This window comes from Hylobates moloch, unplaced genomic scaffold (assembly GCF_009828535.3).
Source record: "Hylobates moloch isolate HMO894 unplaced genomic scaffold, HMol_V3 SCAFFOLD_16, whole genome shotgun sequence".
Taxonomy (NCBI): Eukaryota; Metazoa; Chordata; class Mammalia; order Primates; family Hylobatidae; genus Hylobates; species Hylobates moloch.
Window position 1 is genome coordinate 32,997,552 of NW_026652291.1, and position 20,716 is coordinate 33,018,267.

The following is a 20,716-nucleotide window of genomic DNA, read 5'->3' on the forward strand; positions in this document are numbered from 1 at the left end:
AATGGTATTTCTAGTTCTAGATCCCTGAGGAATCGCCACACTGACTTCCACAATGGTTGAACTAGTTTACAGTCCCACCAACAGTGTAAAAGTGTTCCTATTTCTCCACATCCTCTCCAGCACCTGTTGTTTCCTGATTTTTTAATGATGGCCATTCTAACTGGTGTAAGATGGTATCTCACTGTGGTTTTGATTTGCATTTCTCTGATGGCCAGTGATGATGAGCATTTCTTCATGTGTTTTCTGGCTGCATAAATGTCTTCTTTTGAGAAGTGTCTGTTCATGTCCTTTGCCCACTTTTTGATGGGGTTGTTTGTTTTTTTCTTGTAAATTTGTTTGAGTTCATTGTAGATTCTGGATATTAGCCCTTTGTCAGATGAGTAGGTTGCAAAAATTTTCTCCCATTCTGTAGGTTGCCTGTTCACTCTGATGGTAGTTTCTTTTGCTGTGCAGAAGCTCTTTAGTTTAATGAGATCCCATTTGTCAATTTTGGCTTTTGTTGCCATTGCTTTTGGTGTTTTAGACATGAAGTCCTTGCCCACGCCTATGGCCTGAATGGTATTGCCTAGGTTTTCTTGCAGGATTTTAATGGTTTTAGGTCTAACATTTAAGTCTTTAATCCATCTTGAATTAATTTTTGTATAAGGTGTAAGGAAGGGATCCAGTTGCAGCTTTCTACATATGGCTAGCCAGTTTTCCCAGCACCATTTATTAAATAGGGAATCATTTCCCCATTTCTTGTTTTTGTCAGGTTTGTCAAAGATCAAATAGTTGTAGATATGCGGCATCATTTCTGAGGGCTCTGTTCTGTTCCATTGATCTATATCTCTGTTGTGGTACCAGTACCATGCTGTTTTGGTTACTGTAGCCTTGTAGTATAGTTTGAAGTCAGGTAGCGTGATGCCTCCAGCTTTGTTCTTTTGGCTTAGGATTGACTTGGCAATGCGGGCTCTTTTTTGGTTCCATATGAACTTTAAAGTAGTTTTTTCCAATTCTGTGAAGAAAGTCATTGGTAGCTTGATGGGGATGGCATTGAATCTATAAATTACTTTGGGCAGTATGGCCATTTTCACGATATTGATTCTTCCAACCCATGAGCATGGAATGTTCTTCCATTTGTTTGTATCCTCTTTGATTTCATTGAGCAGTGGTTTGTAGTTCTCCTTGAAGAGGTCCTTCACATCTCTTGTAAGTTGGATTCCTAGGTATTTTATTCTCTTTGAAGCAATTGTGAATGGGAGTTCACTCATGATTTGGCTCTCTGTTTGTCTGTGATTGGTGTACAAGAATGCTTGTGATTTTTGTACATTGATTTTGTATCCTGAGACTTTGCTGAAGTTGCTAATCAGCTTAAGGAGATTTTGGGCTGAGACAATGGGATTTTCTAGATATACAATCATGTCATCTGCAAACAGGGACAGTTTGACTTCCTCTTTTCCTAATTGAATACCCTTTATTTCCTTCTCCTGCCTGATTGCTCTGGCCAGAACTTCCAGCACTATGTTGAATAGGAGCGGTGAGAGAGGGCATCCCTGTCTTGTGCCAGTTTTCAGAGGGAATGCTTCCAGTTTTTGCCCATTCAGTATGATATTGGCTGTGGGTTTGTCGTATATAGCTCTTATTATTTTGAGATACGTCCCATCAATACCTAATTTATTGAGAGTTTTTAGCATGAAGGGTTGTTGAATTTTGTCAAAAGCCTTTTCTGCATCTATTGAGATAATCATGTGGTTTTTGTCTTTGGTTCTGTTTATATGCTGGATTACATTTATTGATTTGCGTATGTTGAACCAGCCTTGCATCCCAGGGATGAAGCCCACTTGATCATGGTGTATAAGCTTTTTGATGTGCTGCTGGATTCGGTTTGCCAGTATTTTATTGAGGATTTTTGCATCAATGTTCATCAAGGATATTGGTCTAAAATTCTCTTTTTTGGTTGTGTCTCTGCCAGGCTTTGGTATCAGGATGATGCTGGCTTCATCAAATGTGTTAGGGAGGATTCCCTCTTTTTCTATTGATTGGAATAGTTTCAGAAGGAATGGTACCAGTTCCTCCTTGTACCTCTGGTAGAATTCAGCTGTGAATCCATCAGGTCCTGGACTCTTTTTTCTTGGTAAGCTATTGATTATTGCCACAATTTCAGAACCTGTTATTGGTCTATTCAAAGATTCGACTTCTTCCTGATTTAGTCTTGGGAGGGTGTATTTGTCGAGGAATTTATCCATTTCTTCTAGATTTTCTAGTTTATTTGCATAGAGGTGTTTGTAGTATTCTCTGATGGTAGATTGTATTTCTGTGGGATCGGTGGTGATATCCCCTTTTTCGTTTTTTATTGCATCTATTTGATTCTTCTCTCTTTTCTTCTTTATTAGTCTTGCTAGCGGTCTATCAATTTTGTTGATCTTCTCAAAAAACCAGCTCCTGGATTCATTAATTTTTTGAAGGGTTTTTTGTGTCTCTATTTCCTTCAGTTCTGCTCTGATTTTAGTTATTTCTAGCCTTCTGCTAGCTTTTGGATGTGTTTGCTCTTGCTTTTCTAGTTCTTTTAATTGTGATGTTAGGGTGTCAATTTTGGATCTTTCCTGTTTTCTCTTGTGGGCATTTAGTGCTATAAATTTCCCTCTACACACTGCTTTGAATGTGTCCCAGAGATTCTGGTAGGTTGTGTCTTTGTTCTCGTTGGTTTCAAAGAACATCTTTATTTCTGCCTTCATTTCATTATGTACCCAATAGTCATTCAGGAGCAGGTTGTTCAGTTTCCATGTAGTTGAGCGGTTTTGAGTGAGTTTCTTAATCCTGAGTTCTAGTTTGATTGCACTGTGGTCTGAGAGACAGTTTGTTATAATTTCTGTTCTTTTACATTTGCTGAGGAGAGCTTTACTTCCAACTATGTGGTCAATTTTGGAATAGGTGTGGTGTGGTGCTGAAAAAAATGTATATTCTGTTGATTTGGGGTGGAGAGTTCTGTAGATGTCTATTAGGTCCACTTTGTGTAGAGCTGAGTTCAATTCCTGGATATCCTTGTTAACTTTCTGTCTCGTTGATCTGTCTAATGTTGACAGTGGGGTGTTAAAATCTCCCATTATTATTGTGTGGGAGTTTAAGTCCCTTTGTAGGTCACTCAGGACTTGCTTTATGAATCTGGGTGCTCCTGTGTTGGGTGCATATATATTTAGGATAGTTAGCTCTTCTTGTTGAATTGATCCCTTTACCATTATGTAATGGCCTTCTTTGTCTCTTTTGATCTTTGTTGGTTTAAAGTCTATTTTGTCAGAGACTAGGATTGCAACCCCTGCCTTTTTTTGTTTTCCATTTGCTTGATAGATCTTCTTCCATCCCTTTATTTTGAGTCTATGTGTGTCTCTGCACATGAGATGGGTTTCCTGAATACAGCACACTGATGGGTCCTGACTCCTTATCCAGTTTGCCAGTCTGTGTCTTTTAATTGGAGCATTTAGCCCATTTACATTTAACGTTAATATTGTTATGTGTGAATCTGATCCTGTCATTATGATGTTAGTTGGTTATTTTGCTCATTAGTTGATGCAGTTTCTTCCTAGCCTCGATGGTCTTTACAATTTGGCGTGTTTTTGCAGTGGCTGGTACCGGTTGTTCCTTTCCATGTTTAGTGCTTCCATCAGGAGCTCTTTTAGGGCAGGCCTGGTGGTGACAAAATCACTCAGCGTTTGCTTGTCTGTAAAGTATTTTATTTCTCCTTCACTTATGAAGCTTAGTTTGGCTGGATAGGAAATTCTGGGTTGAAAATTCTTTTCTTTAAGAATGTTGAATGTCGGCCCCCACTCTCTTCTGGCTTGTAGAGTTTCTGCTGAGAGATCAGCTGTTAGTCTGATGGGCTTCCCTTTGTGGGTAACCCGACCTTTCTCTCTGGCTGCCCTTAACATTTTTTCCTTCATTTCAACTTTGGTGAATCTGACAATTATGTGTCTTGGAGTTGCTCTTCTCGAGGAGTATCTTTGTGGCGTTCTCTGTATTTCCTGAATCTGAATGTTGGCCTGCCTTGCTAGATTGGGGAAGTTCTCCTGGATAATATCTTGCAGAGTGTTTTCCAACTTGGTTCCATTCTCCCCGTCATTTTCAGGTACACCAATCAGACGTAGGTTTGGTCGTTTCACGTAGTCCCAAATTTCTTGGAGGCTTTGTTCATTTCTTTTTATTCTTTTTTCTCTAGACTTCCCTTCTCGCTTCATTTCATTCATTTCATCTTCCATCTGCGATACCCTTTCTTCCAGTTGATCGCATCTGCTACTGAGGCTTCTGCAATCTTCACGTAGTTCTCGAAACTTGGCTTTCAGCTCCTCCATCTCCTTTAAGCCCTTCTCTCCATTGGTTATTCTAGTTATCCATTCTTCTAATTTTTTTTCAAAGTTTTTAACTTCTTTGCTATTGTTTTGAATTTCCTCCCGTAGCTCAGAGTAGTTTGATCGTCTGAAGCCTTCTTCTCTCAACTCGTCAAAGTCATCCTCCATGAAGCTTTGTTCCATTGCTGGTGAGGAACTGCGTTCCTTTGGAGGAGGAGAGGTGCTCTGCTTTTTAGAGTTTCCAGTTTTTCTGCTCTGTTTTTTCCCCATCTTTGCAGTTTTATCTACTTTTGGGCTTTGATGATGGTGATGAACAGATGGGTTTTTGGTGTGGATGTCCTTTCTGTTTGTTAGTTTTCCTTCTACCAGACAGGACCCTCAGCTGCAGGTCTGTTGGAGTTTACTAGAGGTCCACTCCAGACCCTGTTTGGCTGGGCGTCAGCAGCGGTGGCTGCAGAACAGCGGATTTTCGTGAGACCACCAATTCAGCTGTCTGATAGTTCCTCTGGAAGTTTTGTCTCAGAGGAGTACCTGGCCCAGTGAGGTGTCAGTCTTTCCCTTCTGGGGGGGTGCCTCCCAGTTAGGCTGCTCAGGGGTGAGGGACCCACTTTAGGAGGCAGTCTGTCCGTTCTCAGATCTCCAGCTGCGTGCTGGGAGAACCACTACTCTCTTCAAAGCTGTCAGTCAGACAGGGACGTTTAAGTCTCTGGAGATTCCTGCTGACTTTTTGTTTGTCTGTGCCCTGCCCCCAGAGGTGGAGCCTACAGAGGCAGCCAGGCCTCCTTGAGCTATGGTGGGCTCCACCCAGTTCGAGCTTCCTGGCTGCTTTGTTTACCTAAGCAAGCCTGGGTAATGGCGGGCGCCCCTCCCCCAGCCTCGCTGCCGCCTTGCAGCTTGATCTCAGACTGCTGTGCTAGCAATCAGCGAGACTCCGTGGGCATAGGACCCTCCGAGCCAGGTGCGGGATCCAATCTCCTAGTGTGCCGTTTTCCAGGCCCGTTGGGAAAGCGCAGTATGAGGGTGGGACTGACCCGATTTTCCAGGTGCCGTCTGTTACCCCTTTCTTTGACTAGGAAAGGGAACTCCCTGACCCCTTGCGCTTCCCGAGTGAGGCAGTGCCTCGCCCTGCTTCGGCTCGCGCACAGTGCGCTTCACTGACTGTCCTGCACCCACTGTTTGGCACTCCCTAGTGAGATGAAACCGGTACCTCAAGCAGAAATGCAGAAATCACCAGTCTTCTGTGTCGCTCGGGCTGGGAGCTGGAGACTGGAGCTGTTCCTATTCGGCCATCTTGGCTCCCCCCTCGAGGGTAGAACTTTTTATCTGTTTCATTTACTTCTGAATCTCAGGTCCTTAACAATGCTTAGAAAACAGTGAACACTCAATAAATATCTAAATGAATAAATTTAAAAAAATGAATGACCAAGCATATTGTAAAAAGAACCAGAGCACTTTAGGAGGCCAAGGTAGGTGGATCACCTAAGGTCAGGAGTTCGACACCAGCCTGGGCAACATGGTGAAACCCCGTCTCTACTAAAAATACAAAAAATTAGCCAGGTGTGGTGGCGGACGCCTGTAATCCCAGCTACTCAGGAGGCTGAGACAGGAGAATTGCTTGAACCCAGGAGGTGGAGGTTTCAGTGAGCTGAGATCATGCCACTGCACTCCAGCTTGGGTGACAAGAGCAAGACTCCGTCTAAAAATATAAAAGAACCAGAGGAAATTTTAGAAATAAAAAATAATTGAAATTACATACTTAAAACTTGGACTAAAGGGACAATTATTTTTCAAAGAAAAGCAGGACATCAACAAAAGAGAGATACTTCATGGCTCATTTATGAGGCTACCATAAATTTGATACCCAAACCAGCAACAATGGTAAGAAAAACCACAGATCAATGTGGCCCGTGAAATAGATACAAAAATCTTAAACATTATTGAACAAAATCCAGGAATGTGAAAAATAATATAGTAAAATTACATACATAGTCTATATTATACTATATATTATACATGAATAATATATATAGTAAAATTTCATTTACATAAATTTTAAAATTAGAGAACACTAACAAGTATCCTTCATTACCCAAATCTATCTGGGCTCTATTTTGGACTGAATATGTCTCCTCCAAATTCATATGTTGAAATCTAGTCCCCAACGTGATGGCATTAGGAGGCCTTTGGGGGAGTTTATGAAGGAGGCCCCCTCACAAATGGAATTATTACCCTTTACAGAGAGGCCAGAGAGCTATTTAGCTTACTTTTTTTTTGAGACAGAGTCTCACTCTGTCGCCCATGCTGGAGTGCAGTGGCGTGGCCTCTGCTCACTGCAACCTCCGCAGTTCAAGTGATTCTCCTGCCTCAGCCTCCTGAGTAGCCAGGACTACAGGCGCATGCCACCACACCCAGCTAATTTTTTTGTATTTTTAGTAGAGACAGGGTTTCGCCACATTGGCTAGGCTGCTCTCAAACTCCTGACCTCAGGTGATCCACCCACCTCAGCCTCCCAAAGTGCTGGGATTATAGGCATGAGTCATGGTGCCCGGCCACCTATCTAGCTTTCTTTCCACCAAACAAGGATACAACAAGAAGTGAGCAGTCTACAACCTGGAATGGGATCTTATCAGAACCTATGATGGTACCTGATCTCAGACTTCCAGCCCCCAGAACTGTGAGACATAAATTTCTGTGCTTTATAAGCCACCCAGTGTAGGGTGCTTTGTTCTAGCAGCCTGAGCTGAGTAAGACAGTACCTGAGTTCAAACAGTGACAATCCTGATAATGAGCTGGAATACTTACTTCAACTGGGTCTATTTATCTTTTAAGTTAATATACAGTAATATTGACTCTGTGTGTGTGTGCTGTTCCATGAAATTTGCTGTTGTTATTGTTGTTGTTGTTATTGAGACAGAGTCTCGCTCTGTTGCCCAGGCTGGAGTGCAGTGGCACAATCTCGGCTCACTGCAACCTCTACCTCCCAGGTTCAAGTGATTCTCCTGCCTCAGCCTCCCAAGCAGCTGGGACTACAGGGGCGCACAACTACGCCTGGCTAATTTTTGTATTTTTTAGTAAAGATGGGGTTTTGCCATGTTGGCCATGGTGGTCTCAATCTCCTGACCTCAAGTGATCCCCCTGCCTCAGCCTCCTAAAGTGCTGGGATTACGGGCATGAGCCATCATACCCGGCCTGTTCCATGAATTTTGGCCTATATATAGAGTCATGTTACCATCACCACAATCAGTATACAGAACTGTTCATCATCATCATCTCATAAAACTCCGTCCTGCTGTCCTTTGTAGTCACACTCGCCCCACAACTGCCAGTTGCTGGAAACCACTGAATTAATCTTAATCACTATGGTTTTGTGATGTATAGAATGTTGTATACATGAAACCACATAGCATGTAACCTTTGAGACTGCTTCTTTCACTCAGATAAATGACCTAGAGATTAATCCAAGTTGCTGCCAGTATCAACAGTTTCCTGGTTTTTGTTGCTGAGTATGGAGAGACTACAGTTTGTTTATCCATTTACCCGTTCACTGAAGGACATTTGGGTTGTTTCCAGTCTTTGGAGATGATGAATAAAGTTGCTATATTCTTCAGTACACTTCAAAAAAAGTTGCTATAAACCCTTACATACAAGTTTTTGTACAAACACAAGTTTTCATTGCTCTTGGGTGAATACCCAGGAGTGGAATTGCTGGTTCATGTGGTAAGCATTGTTTAACTGTGTAAGAAACTGCCAAACTAGTTCCCAAAGTAGCTGCACAATTTTCCATTCCTATCACCAATATGTGAGAGTTCCAGTTGCTTCACATCCTTACCACCACTTGGTACTGTCAATATTTTTATTTTTAGCCATTCTAAAAGGTATATAGTGAAAACTAAGTCCTTTGGTTCCTGAATTTTGAAAAGCATACAGGCAGATTAAGAGAATCATCTAAAATGTTATCTTAATTTATTTGGTTACTTGTTTGGATAGCAAAAAATACATACCTAGGTAGTAAAACTATGAAGAAAAACAATGAATTGATTAGTATACAAGCAGATAGTGTTTAGGGAAGTGGATGCAATACAGTAGGTACCCAAGGGGGCTCTAAGATATTGATAATAACATTCTTTATAAAGCAGGATGGTAGGTACATGTAATGTGTTTTATTATTTTTGAACTACCGATGTGTTTTAATATATTTCACAATAAAAAATTTTAAAAGAAAGATGAGCACACAAAACACAATATCAGGAATGAAGAAAAATATTTTAAAATCTCTCTTTCAGGAGTTCCAGTACAGTGAGTTAAAAAACTGAAAATAAAAGCATTTTGTAGAATTTGAATATAACACTTTCTTAAAAACCTATTTAAACTTAATTTCTTTAATATTTCTGTGCTTGTGTATATGCCACAGGCAAAGTTGCTGATGGGCCACTTTATTAATGGGTTTATTTATTCCCAGAGGCCTCAATCCACATGCACTTGAAGGGCTGGTCACGGTAAGGTCATTCTTAATGATGGGTAACAAGTAGCTTCTTCCTAGAAACTAAGACTAGGATGGGACCTGAGTCAAGAAACACACTGAATGTTTCATTTTTACTATTCACAGATCTTCAGACACCCCTCAGGCCGCAATCTAGACTTATAACTCTTTGGTAGTTCTGATTGTTACCAACATCTTGCAAGGAGGGTGTTACCTGTGACGACACTGGGGATTTTGGAGAGAAAGCTCTTGACTGTTCTGATGGGCACACCTCCTGTCTTGTCATCTTGCATCTTTGTAATGATGTCTTCAATCTGAAAGAGGTTAAAGAAGTGTTATTTTCTCCCATAATGTAATTATAAGTTGTACCTTTTTACACAGCCCAAATGTGTAAACATGGATGTCAATAATAGATATCACAAAAAGCTCCCATCTAGTTGGTCAATAAATACAGCATCAGTATCTGCTATCTACCAAGTGCTGGGTATAGGGAGGTCTGAAAGTTATATGAGCATAAGTCATGTCCTGGAACAAGATCCCAGTTCAATAAGGTATGGAGGAAGAAATACATTAGGATTCTTGATGGGATCCAACATGTAATTTAATAGGTATGTGATCACAGTCTCCTTCTTTTCCAAATTGGGTTTACATATAGGTTGAGCCATATGAAATTTCTATATTCAACCCCCACCCCGTCCACAAAGGCAATTTCTTATGGTTCAATATAATATATTAACATAGATTAACATGCTGCTATTGGGAATTGCAGTCAGGGCTACCTTTGGGACTAGAGAAGGATACATCTAGAGTCACATGACAGAAAAACAAGATATGGAAAGCTCTGATCTGAAGAAGCTGGAAAACAGGTCTCAGTGGTCATGAGTGGTGGTGTGTGGATAGCTATTTTGGCCTGGACTGAGGTGGTCAAGGACAGGAACTTCTCCTTTTGATAAGACCATGCTATCAGGAGAAAAGATCATGGTGGACTGTGACATCCTACTGGTGAAAACAGAACAGAGAATGGGGATGGACTGATGAGGGTGTCGGTGCCTAAACCGGAAAACCAATTTGTAGCTAATATTTTACGAGCCAGAGTAATTTCCTGAGCAGAAATCTTCAGAATAGGATACAGAAAGAATTCTGTAATAAGGATACATCTTTTTGTTTCGGTAAGTGAGAGCAACTGAAGGGGAGAAAATAATGTTTAGTATTATCGCGTTTTATTTTCCTAACCAATAGAAATATCTTTGAAACACCAGGATGGAGTCTCTGAGTGAGTTCTTAATAGAGGCTCATATCATAAGGCTAGAAATTAGTCTTACAGCTCATTTATTCTAACATACTACTATTGCAACTTGATGATAAGTGATTTTCTTGAAGACACATGACTAATAACTTGTTTGATAGAAACAGATAACTTGTTAGAGGCAAAGTTAGGGCATGGCATAACATTATCATCATCATAAATAGCCCAAATATATTAAAAATTTATTACGTGCTAGGTACTATTCTAAGTATTACATACATTATTCTGTTTAGTCCTCATAATTACTTGATGAAATAGATTCTACTATTATCTCCATTTTTTCATATAAAGAAACAAAGATTTAGTGAGGTACATCAATCAGGGTAGGGTGGATTAAGTTATGGCAGCAAATAACCCCCCAAATGTCAGTGGCTTAGCACAAAGGTTATTTCTCTCTCATGCTACATGTCTAGTGCAGGTCAACAAGGTAACTCTACTCATTGGAGTTACATCACCTTGCATGTTGCTGGTCAATGTGCCGGGGGGACAAGAGAGAATTCTGGAGAGTCTCTCACTGGGTATTAAATAGTGTAATCCAGAAGTTACATAGAACATGTTTGCTCACAATCCTTGGCCAGAACTGGTCACATAGCACCACCCAACCACAAAGGAGCCAGGGACTAGATCCTCTGGGTGCCAGGAGGAAAGGGGAACTAAAGATCTGTGATCAACATCAGTGACAACTGCAGAGGTTGAGCAACCTTTGCAACCTTCGCAGGGTCACACAGCTACCCAGGTGTGCAACCAAGTTTGAATCCAGCCATAGATCCCAGAATGGCATCTAACCCCTGAGCCATTCTGCCTCCCAGAAAATCAGCCAAACAGGGAAACCATTCTCACTGAACTCTTCTGGGTTTCTCTAAGAAGTACTGAGAGTGAGAAATAATTCTAAGCTCCCAGCCCTTCAGGAGGTAGATGAGTGTTATGCTAGAAAAAAGAGTCATTCTCTGAAGACTTGCATTCTGTTAGATGAAAACTGAAGAGGGAGTTTTATCCCAATTCATGTTAATAATCTCAGATACTGCTGGCCTTTGTCTCCTAAACTCAATCCAACAATTTAGAGCAATTTGAGTATTATTTATTGATAGCTAAGGAGAGCTAGAAAATTGGTCACATTTTCAAGGTAATTTATGCTTTTGATCTAGCATATTATTTGAAACCAGAAGTATCAGTTACCTTGATGGTTTCTATGAAAATGGCCAGAAAATCATTGAGAATTGGAAGGAAACCAACAATTCAATTCAGGTAGACCCCTGAGTGGACATTAGATAGTAATGATTTACACCTCTGCTGCTGCGGGCTGGATTTGAAGGATTGGCTCTGTGACTTCTTTTTCCTCCACTCAGTTTAGTTATTTCACCATGACTGAATCTTAGAAGGCTCATTTACTAAAGAGGTCCTATCTCCTTATGTCAGCCCACAATGACTAAGAGATACATCACTCATCAGGGGTTACAGCTAGATCAAAAAAAGAATCCCCTCAACTAACAGAAAGGAGACTACACTCCAGCAATAGTCTGCAACATCACAGGTGTGGAAGAAGGAATTATTGCCCCCCAATTCCTGACTCCCCCATGGTATTAATATACACCTGAATCCTTGCCTTGGCCTCCTAGTGAGCAGTGTCTACATTTTCCCTTTCGGGTTTGGCCATAGGATTTGCCTGGCTACTGGGGTGTTATTGAATGTGATATGAACAGGGACTTGCTATGTACCTGCATGGCTGCAGTTACTCTCTTCTCTTGCCCTCTTACCATGAGAAGAACATGCCTCAGACAGTTGTTATTTCAAGGAAGATGAGAGACATGTGGAGCAAATGGGACTGAACCCATTGCTAGATCAGCCAAACCTCAGCTGGCCTATAGACTCATGAGCAAGAAATAAATGTTTATTTATTTTTTATTTTATATATATTTTTTGAGACAGAGTCTCACTCTTCACCCAGGCTGGAGTGCAGTGGCGCGATCTCGGCTCACTGCAAGCTCCACCTCCCAGGTTCATGCCATTCTCCTACCTCAGCTTCCCGAGTAGCTGGGACTACAGGCGCCTGCCACCACGCCTGGCTAATTTTTTGTATTTTTAGTAGAGACAGGGTTTCACCGTGTTAGCCAGGATGGTCTCGATCTCCTGACCTTGTGATCCACCCGCCTTGGCCTCCCAAAGTGCTGGGATTATAGGCATGAGTCACCGTGCCCGGCCATAAATGTTTATTTTTATAGATCACCAAGTTTGAAGTGGTTTGCTCTACAGCAAAATTATGATACAACAAGGCTCTGAAAAAATGCGTTTATCAGAAATTTCTGAAGCCACAAAAAATACTTGACATTCAGAGTCAGTGAATCTTAGAATTGGGGTATCTCTGAATCACCCTTTCTAAGAACGCAGACATTCAATTTATTACCATCCACCATCTATTTTAAAACTCATAGGGACTATATGAGGTATATATGACTATATGACTATATTTCAGGTAGTCCATTCCTTTGTTGTGTCAGACAAATTTTTGACATTGTTGTATTTGATTCTTGAGCACAGTCCACTACAATATTGGGTAATACTCTCTGAAATTCCTTGTCGTGGTTTCTGGAGAAGTCCCAAGAGTACAGACCCAATGAAAATTACAAGTGGGCCCTCAGGAACTGATCAAAATCATTACAAGTATTTTCGGAACATCTATTTCATGATCAATACTGCCCTAAGTATTTTAAATAAATTATTTAATTGATTCCCCAGTCATAAAAGTTATTTAATAAAGACATTGAAATTGAGGCTCAGAAAGGTTAAGCAATTTATCCAAGGTCAAACAGCTAGTAAGTGGCAAGGCCAGGATTCCTACTCACCCCTACCTGACTCCAATGTACGGCCCTGTTTATCAAATCTAAAGTTCATCTTCTATTTCTCAGACTTTTATAAAACCTTGGTTACAACCCTTCTCTGAGTAGTGTATTAGGTTCAGCAATGGAGGCAGCTCCCGGAAGGTAATGTTCACAGGCATGAACCCAGTGAGTGGCCCAGAGCCTGGCTGATCCTAGGAAACTTACTTCTCACAGCGCCATATGCCAAAGTTAGTGCTTTGTTTGCTGTGGATCCCAGGGTGAGTTCCAGCGGAGCCTGGAGTTGGCCCCTTACACTATACAACTCATTAAATCTTGAGCTGAACATGGCAAATAAAGCTTTTAGTCTCAGTGCCACCTGGTAGTCTCCAAACTCTGAACCTTTCTGCCTCTAGTATTTTCAATTCATTTCTTCCTTGCTGGCCAATGAGTATAATTTATTTTACCTTACAAAAGGGATAACTCTTTCTTCTCTATGGCCTTAGTAGTTGATTAAAAATACAGAACAGAGGCATATTTACACAGCGCCTCATCTCCCTCCTTAGATTCAAAACGTTTTGCAGGCAGAGACTATTCCTGGGTTTTCATTTTCATTTTCTTAGTTAACATTAGTTGAGTATCCACTCTGGGCCAGGCACTGCTCTAAGAGCTTTATCTTATAAAATTATTGAATTCTCACAGGAGGTAGATTATTATATCCCCATTTTATAGACAAGGGAACGAAGATTCATCTTTGTGTTCTCAACCAAAGCCTGCCAACAACCTTTTCAGACACAAGGCACCTAATACCATTTGCACTGAAGGGAAAGTTTAGCACAGGCCTAAAAGGGCAGAGGAGGATGCAGAGAAATTGATCCAGATAATCAGATTCTCAACCATCTCATGATTTATTTCTGCCCAATGACTGCTGCTGTCTTGCTGTGCAGGGCTCTCTCCCTCTGTCCCACGGGATTGGTTAGATTTATCTTCCACTGGCCGATCATGGCTTCTCGGTCAGGGATGGGGTGATGGGAAGGTATAGAGACTTAACATTTTCCTGACTGTTCAGTTCCTTCTAACTTCTGACACCTTTTGTTCCTGAAGAAGAGCAAAATCAATTCCCTGACATCCTTTAATATGAAGTTCTGTGTCATTAGGGAGGATGTCTGGACTTAAACGTCACTATGCCAATCAATAAGCAGGTGGCCCTTATCTGACAGCCAAACGATGCAGAGAAACCACTTGGCCAGCTAGGCTGGTTCTGCCTGGATGGGCCACAACCACGGGAATGTCCTTCTTCAAGGAGCTCAAAGCTCAGCACTGACAGGTAGGTAAAACATTCTTCCAAACAGCAGGACACTGGAAACCATTATGCCATAGAGTGGGTTTTCTTTTAAATGAGAAATATAAAAAGGTAGATACAATTCACTGAAATAGCCCCAAGAATGTGTGAGACGAGTGAGAAGAAGCAATCCTCTCTTTACAAATGGAAGCCACAGAGGGGCAGTAGGAAGAACATGGGGAAGAACCCAGGAGACTGGCTGGCCTCGACTTCTCTGACGTGCTGTGTTGACCTGGGACAAGTTGCTTCACCTATCTGAGCTCCACTTTTCTCATCCCTACAGTGATAGGCCTGGTTGCTAAACTGAGGTTTCTCATTCTGAAACTGGAGACTTCACAAAGTAAAACTAGAAATACCATTTGACCCAGCCATCCCATTACTGGGTATATACCCAAAGGACTATAAATCACGCTGCTATAAAGACACATGCACACGTATGTTTATTGCAGCACTATTCACAATAGCAAAGAGTTGGAACCAACCCAAATATCCAACAACGATAGACTGGATTAAGAAAACGTGGCACATATACACCATGGAATACCATAAAAAATGATGAATTCATGTCCTTTGTGGGGACATGGATGAAGCTGGAAAACATCATTCTCAGTAAACTATCGCAAGGACAAAAAACCAAACACCGCATGTTCTCACTCATAGGTGGGAATTGAACAATGAGAACTCATGGACACAGGAAGGGGAACATCACACTCCGGGGACTGTTGTGGGGTTGGGGGAGGGGGGAGGGACAGCATTAGGAGATATACCTAGTGCTAAATGACGAGTTAATGGGTGCAGGAAATCAACATGGCACATGGATACATATGTAACAAACCTGCACATTGTGCACATGTACCCTAAAACCTAAAGTATAATTAAAAAAAAAAAAAAAAAACTCTGTCTGCCAGGGAAGGGCAGGACAGGAAGCCAGGTCGCTGAGCTCTTCCTCTCCACGTTGTCTGTCTTACCAGGTGGATCCTCACAGAACATGTCTCTGCACTGAGAGGTGCAAGATAGGGGAAGCATGTTGGGCAAAACTGGGGAGTTTCCGATGTTTTCAGAAACTGTGTTGGGCAGATAGCACCAGAAGCCAGACAGAGAAATGACCCGGAGAGGCCCTCACACTGCTCCTTCTCCATCAGCCCATGCCTCATGTCTCTGCTTTGACCCGTGACACTCCTAACAGAAACGACAAAGGGCAATATTAAAAATATTTATTTAAATATTAAAAATAAATATAAAAATATAAAATTTTTTTTCTATAAATTCATGATCCAATGAGCTAATTTACTTAGCTCCTTCGATTTTTCCCCAGTGGAGATGTTAAAAACTTAAGTACAGCAAACTATATTGTGATTTTTTTTAAAAAAAAACCTACCACAACTTCGACAAAGAAGCAAAGAGTATGCCTCAAGCATGAAGGTTCTTTTTACTGAAGCGCTTCATCTTGACTTTGTAATCAGTTGCCTGTTTCTAGCTGCTAATGACTGTCACGTCGGAGTCTACCTTTCAGCAAAGACCCCTTCTGTTTTGGTGTCTGTGAAGGAGTGAAAATGACTCCTCGGACACCCTCTTATCCGCCCAGAGGCAGAAATCAGAGCTGACAAATGATAATCATATTTCTTAATCCAAAATGTGCATGCTTCATTGAGCAGGCTCTGCCCCATATGTGTTCCAAAAGATCAGGCTATTTCTCTTTTTTATTTTTAAAGACACAATGCATTGCTATTTTCAACTTTTGCATGTATTTGTGTGTACGTACTGGCTTCGTGGACATTCACTGAGCACCTACCAAGTGCCACACACTGTGTTCATTTCTACAGTTATGAAAACAGGTAGAAGACAGAATCTGTTCTACTTCCTCATGGACTAATACATTTCAGAGTGACTCAGGGATCTAGGCTTACAGTTAAGGCTGTGTTGGAGGCTGAAGAGCTAAGCATGGGTTCCAAGGAGGTTGGAAGTGAAACACTGAGGAATGCCACCATAGGCCCATGGAAGAAAACCATCACGGCTCCCTTCTTCTTTCCTTCCCTCTTTTATCATGCCATTCAAAGGCTGCAATTTCAATGGCACAAGGGGAATTTGGGGATTCCACCTGCTAACTATGACAATGATCAAAAGGCCTATTAATTTGTTTTCAGCTAAGCCTATGTTTGAATCACTGTATCTGTTTAGAATGCTTTTCATGGAAAGTAACCACAACAAAAAATCCAACCTCCAAAGATGGGAGCTGATATTTTCCACATAACAAGCAGTCCATATGTGGGTGGTGCTGACATTGCTGCAGAGGCTCTATTCTACGAACGCCAACATCTTGGTCTTTCCCTTGTGGTTGCCTGATGGCTGCCCAGCTCTAGTCATCCCTTCTCTGTGAAAGGTGGGAAGGAGGGGGAGGGGCAACAGCTGCACTCATTCCTTTTATCAGGAAAAGCATATTCCTTCCCAGAAGACCTCAACAGATCACTGCTCAAGTCTCAGGCCAGAGCAGGGTCACATGACTACATTGAGCTGCACAGGAGGTGGGGAAGAAGGTATTTAACTTTTCCAGCCTCTATACCACATGGAAGCAGGGCAAGAGGAGAATGGAAATGGGGTTAACCATGTAACACTGTCTGCCATGAGGCCTTGCGTTAAAGAACACTCGTAAAGGATGGTTGGGCAGGCCCTGAAGCCTCTCTGATCTGTTTCCACACTGCAGCCTATATGATACTCTTAAAAGGGAAAATATGATCATTTAACTCCCCTACCTAAAATCTGTCCATGGTGTCCCAGTGCTTAACCTGTTATAAGCTCTTATTAAACCCTATATATTTTCTCCACATCAACGATCACTCTAATTTGCATTTGTCTCACCCGTTAGAGTGGTTTGCTCACCACTGAATCTAATAGGTACTCAGTAAATATTTCTTGAATGACTATATCAATGAATAAATGAATGAATGAATGACATGAGTGCTATATTCTTAAAGAACTTTATCTTGGATTCCAGCATTCAGTGGGACTCAATATATTAAAAGGGTCTTGGAGGTAGTGATGTCTGCAATTTACAGTAAATTTAGTATTTACACTTAAGATCATTTTGCTTTGGGAATGGGTTCCATAACAAAAATCTGAAGATTTCATGAACCGTAGCAACAATGTTCAAGGAAAAGCTCCAAAGGCATCCAAGTACCAGTTGAGTGGGGAGCCAGTTCCCCAATGTACTGTACCTGACATTACCCAGGGACAGTACCAGGGCAGACGGATGATGCCGCATTATTTGTTTTGTCCCCTGGAGGCTTACTTTTACAGTTTTAATATTGCCATATGGAGTGTTTCATAAATTACTCTTATGGAAAACATTTCATTTTCTTTCATTTAATGGGAGAGAAAAGCAGACAAGAATGACCTTCTAAGTCTGAGATCAAATGGCTTGTTGATACTTTAGGGAAAATGTCTTTCCCCTGAGCTTGGCTGGAATAGCCAAGCCTCAGAAGGCATCATCTTTCTTGTTTAAGAATCTGTTGTTTGCTTTGCAATGTAAGTGGAGCAAGTCCTTTTGGTTAGGCCCTGGACTGAGGAATCTCTGACTGCAGATGGACAGCAACAGTGCAGATGAGGACAATAGATACTGGCCAATGAAATATTCTAGCAACTGCAGAAGACCTAAAATCCTTTTATTCTAATCTCCTCAAATTACCTGAATTTGAGTGTGTCAACCTCTTCTTGTTGGAAACCATCCCTCCATTACAGAAAAACATGCTGATATTTGAGAAGGGTAAATTGTTCAAGGCCAAGTGAGACTGTTGGATAAATGAGATTATTGGCATGAACCAGAGCTGGCTCCATGGATCCCCACATCAGCTGGCCAGGGCAGCTGCCAGGGAGGCCCCAGCTCACCTAAGGCTTTAGCTGAGTGGAAGAAGATACAGAAAACGGGGCCATGCCATAAGCATCAAAGTTTAATACACACTATAGAAGGCAGAAAAATGTTCCCCCAAAAGAGATCCATGTCCTACTCCCTGGAATCTGTGAATATGTGACTTCATATGGCAAAAGGGACTTTGTAGATGTGATTAAGGCTAAGGATCTTAAGATGGGAGATGACCCTGGTTATCCAGGTATGCTCAGTGAATCACATGAGTCCTTGAAAGCAGAAGACCTTTCCCAGCTATAGTTGGTTAGAGACAGATGTGATGATGGAAAAGGGGTCAGATAGATGGGACTTTACTGATTTTGAAGACAGAGGAAGAGGCCACAAGCCAAGGAATGCAGGCGGCTCCTGGAAGCTGGAAAAAGCAAGAAAACAGATTATCCCTTAGAGCCTCCAGAAAGAAACACAGTCCTGCTAGTACCTTGATTTTAGCCCAGTGAGATCTTTTCAGATTCCTGACCTTCAGAACTATAAGATAATGGATTTGTGTTGTTCTAAACCATTAAGTGTTTGGTAATTTGTTACAGCAGCAATAGAAAACGAATACACACAGTGATCCCCACCCACCAGCAAATATTTGGCTAATCAGTATTCCGCATTGTTTCCAAAACAGATTAGTAGGCATCTTCTCCTTCTGGGCAAGCAGGGGGTGGATTTCCCCAAACTCTGCAGCTCTTGGTCCCTCTGAACAGCTTCATGGCCAAACCAATCATCACCTAGGACCTGTGGCAGCCCACTTGGGGAGGATGTCAGGGATGACGACAGGGAAGATGCCTGTCTATAAACCCTAAGTCATTGCCTCCATGCCATTTTCAATGCTGCATTTTTTGATCTCTCTGGGACCAATTAGATGGGTGGCTTAGAGGTTATTTCTGGGAACTTTTTTTTTTTTTTCTTTTGAGACAAAGCCTCTGTTGCCCAGGCTGGAGTCCAGTGGCCTGACCTCAGCTCACTGCAACTTTCACCTACCAAGTACAAGCAATTCTCCCACCTCAGCATCCCAAGTAGCTGGGATTACAGGCATCCACCACCACACCTGGATAATTTTTTTTTTTTTTAAGACAGAGTCTCAGTCTCACTTTGTCACCCAGGCTGGAGTGCAGTGGCCTAATCTTGGCTCACTGCAACCTCCTGGGTTCAAGCGATTCTCCTGCCATAGCTTTCCAAGTAGCTGGGATTACAGGTGTGTGCCACCATGCCCGACTAAATTTTGTATTTTTGGGAGATACGGAGTTTCACCATGTTGGCCAGGCTGGTCTCAAACTCCTGAACTCAAGTGATCTGCCTGCCTCAGCCTCCCAAATTGCTGGGATTACAGGCATAAGCCACCACACCTGGCCTCTAGGAGCTTCTTAATTGGGTCACAGTAGCCTATTTAAGTATCACAAGCATGAAAAAACAAAGATCCTTTTTTATTTCTCATCTCACATTTTACCTAGCCACATTTTAAAACCCAGCCTACCAAGGAGAATTGTACATGGAATACCATGTGGCAACCTAGCCCAAATAATTCAACCAGCACTGTGAAATACTGCACATTTGAACATAAGGCCTTTAATATTAAGTTTCTACAAAAATATTCAAGTTCCAACATATATATCATTTTTCTCTTACTGCCGCAGAAAGGTCAATAACCTTGTTTCCAAAGAAAAACAGGTCCATCCAGTGTCCTGGAATATTACTACAACTTCTTCCTCCCGGAAAAGAGCAGAGAACATATGGCTTTGTCCTCCCTCTGACCCCAAGGACACCCTGGACTCTAAGATCACTCGTCCTTTCTGGTTCATTTCCTTTCTGACCCTTCCTTGAACCAAACAACTGAACTAGCAAGTGGAGTGAATCTGAGGGCTTGGAATAATTGATGTAAATTATCTCTTTGGTGAAAAACTGCTACGGCTTCCTACAGCTACACAATAAATGCCAAGTTCCCTACTATGGAATTCAAGGTCCTTCATCATTCAGCATCCACCACCTTTCCAGCACCACCACTCCTCCCAGCCCATTTTGCTTCTGGACACACTTATCTGCAAAACTCTCCTGAGGCTGCTTGCTGGTCATGGACTTCATCCACCCACAACAAACACATCCAAATCCTTGGCATGCTTCTAGGCCCTGCTCAAAAGCTACTTCCTCCAGGAAACTTGATATTCCAGTACCTGCATCCATATGTATTATACATGTTATTATGGTTTTATGTATTATACATAAATATATGTATATAATATACATAAATATGGTTATGTATAATATACATAAATATATGTATATAATATACATAAATATGGTTATGTATAATATACATAAATATATGTATATAATATACATAAATATGGTTATGTATAATATACATAAATATATACATAAATATATGGTTTGTATGTATTATACATATTATGGTTTGGCCCTGTGTCCCCACCCAGATCTCATGTTGAATTGTAATCCCCAGTGTTGGAGGAGGGGCCTGGTGGGAGGTGAGTGAATCATGAAGGCAGACCTCCCCTTTGCTGTTCTCATGAAAGTGAGTGAGTTTTCATGAAATC

General features: G+C 41.5%; 1 protein-coding gene across 9 annotated transcripts in view; it reads right to left on the reverse strand.

Annotated features, from left to right (window-relative positions):
* The window catches only part of RGS6 (regulator of G protein signaling 6), a 642,060-nt gene that overhangs the window by 205,441 nt on the left and 415,903 nt on the right, over positions 1 to 20,716 (reverse strand). For all 9 annotated transcript variants that reach the window (XM_058429366.1, XM_032134933.2, XM_032134936.2 and 6 more), the window contains exon 3: positions 9,014 to 9,113. In XM_058429366.1, coding sequence (XP_058285349.1) covers positions 9,014 to 9,113 — 100 coding nt within the window. The remainder of the gene's footprint in view (positions 1 to 9,013; positions 9,114 to 20,716) is intronic.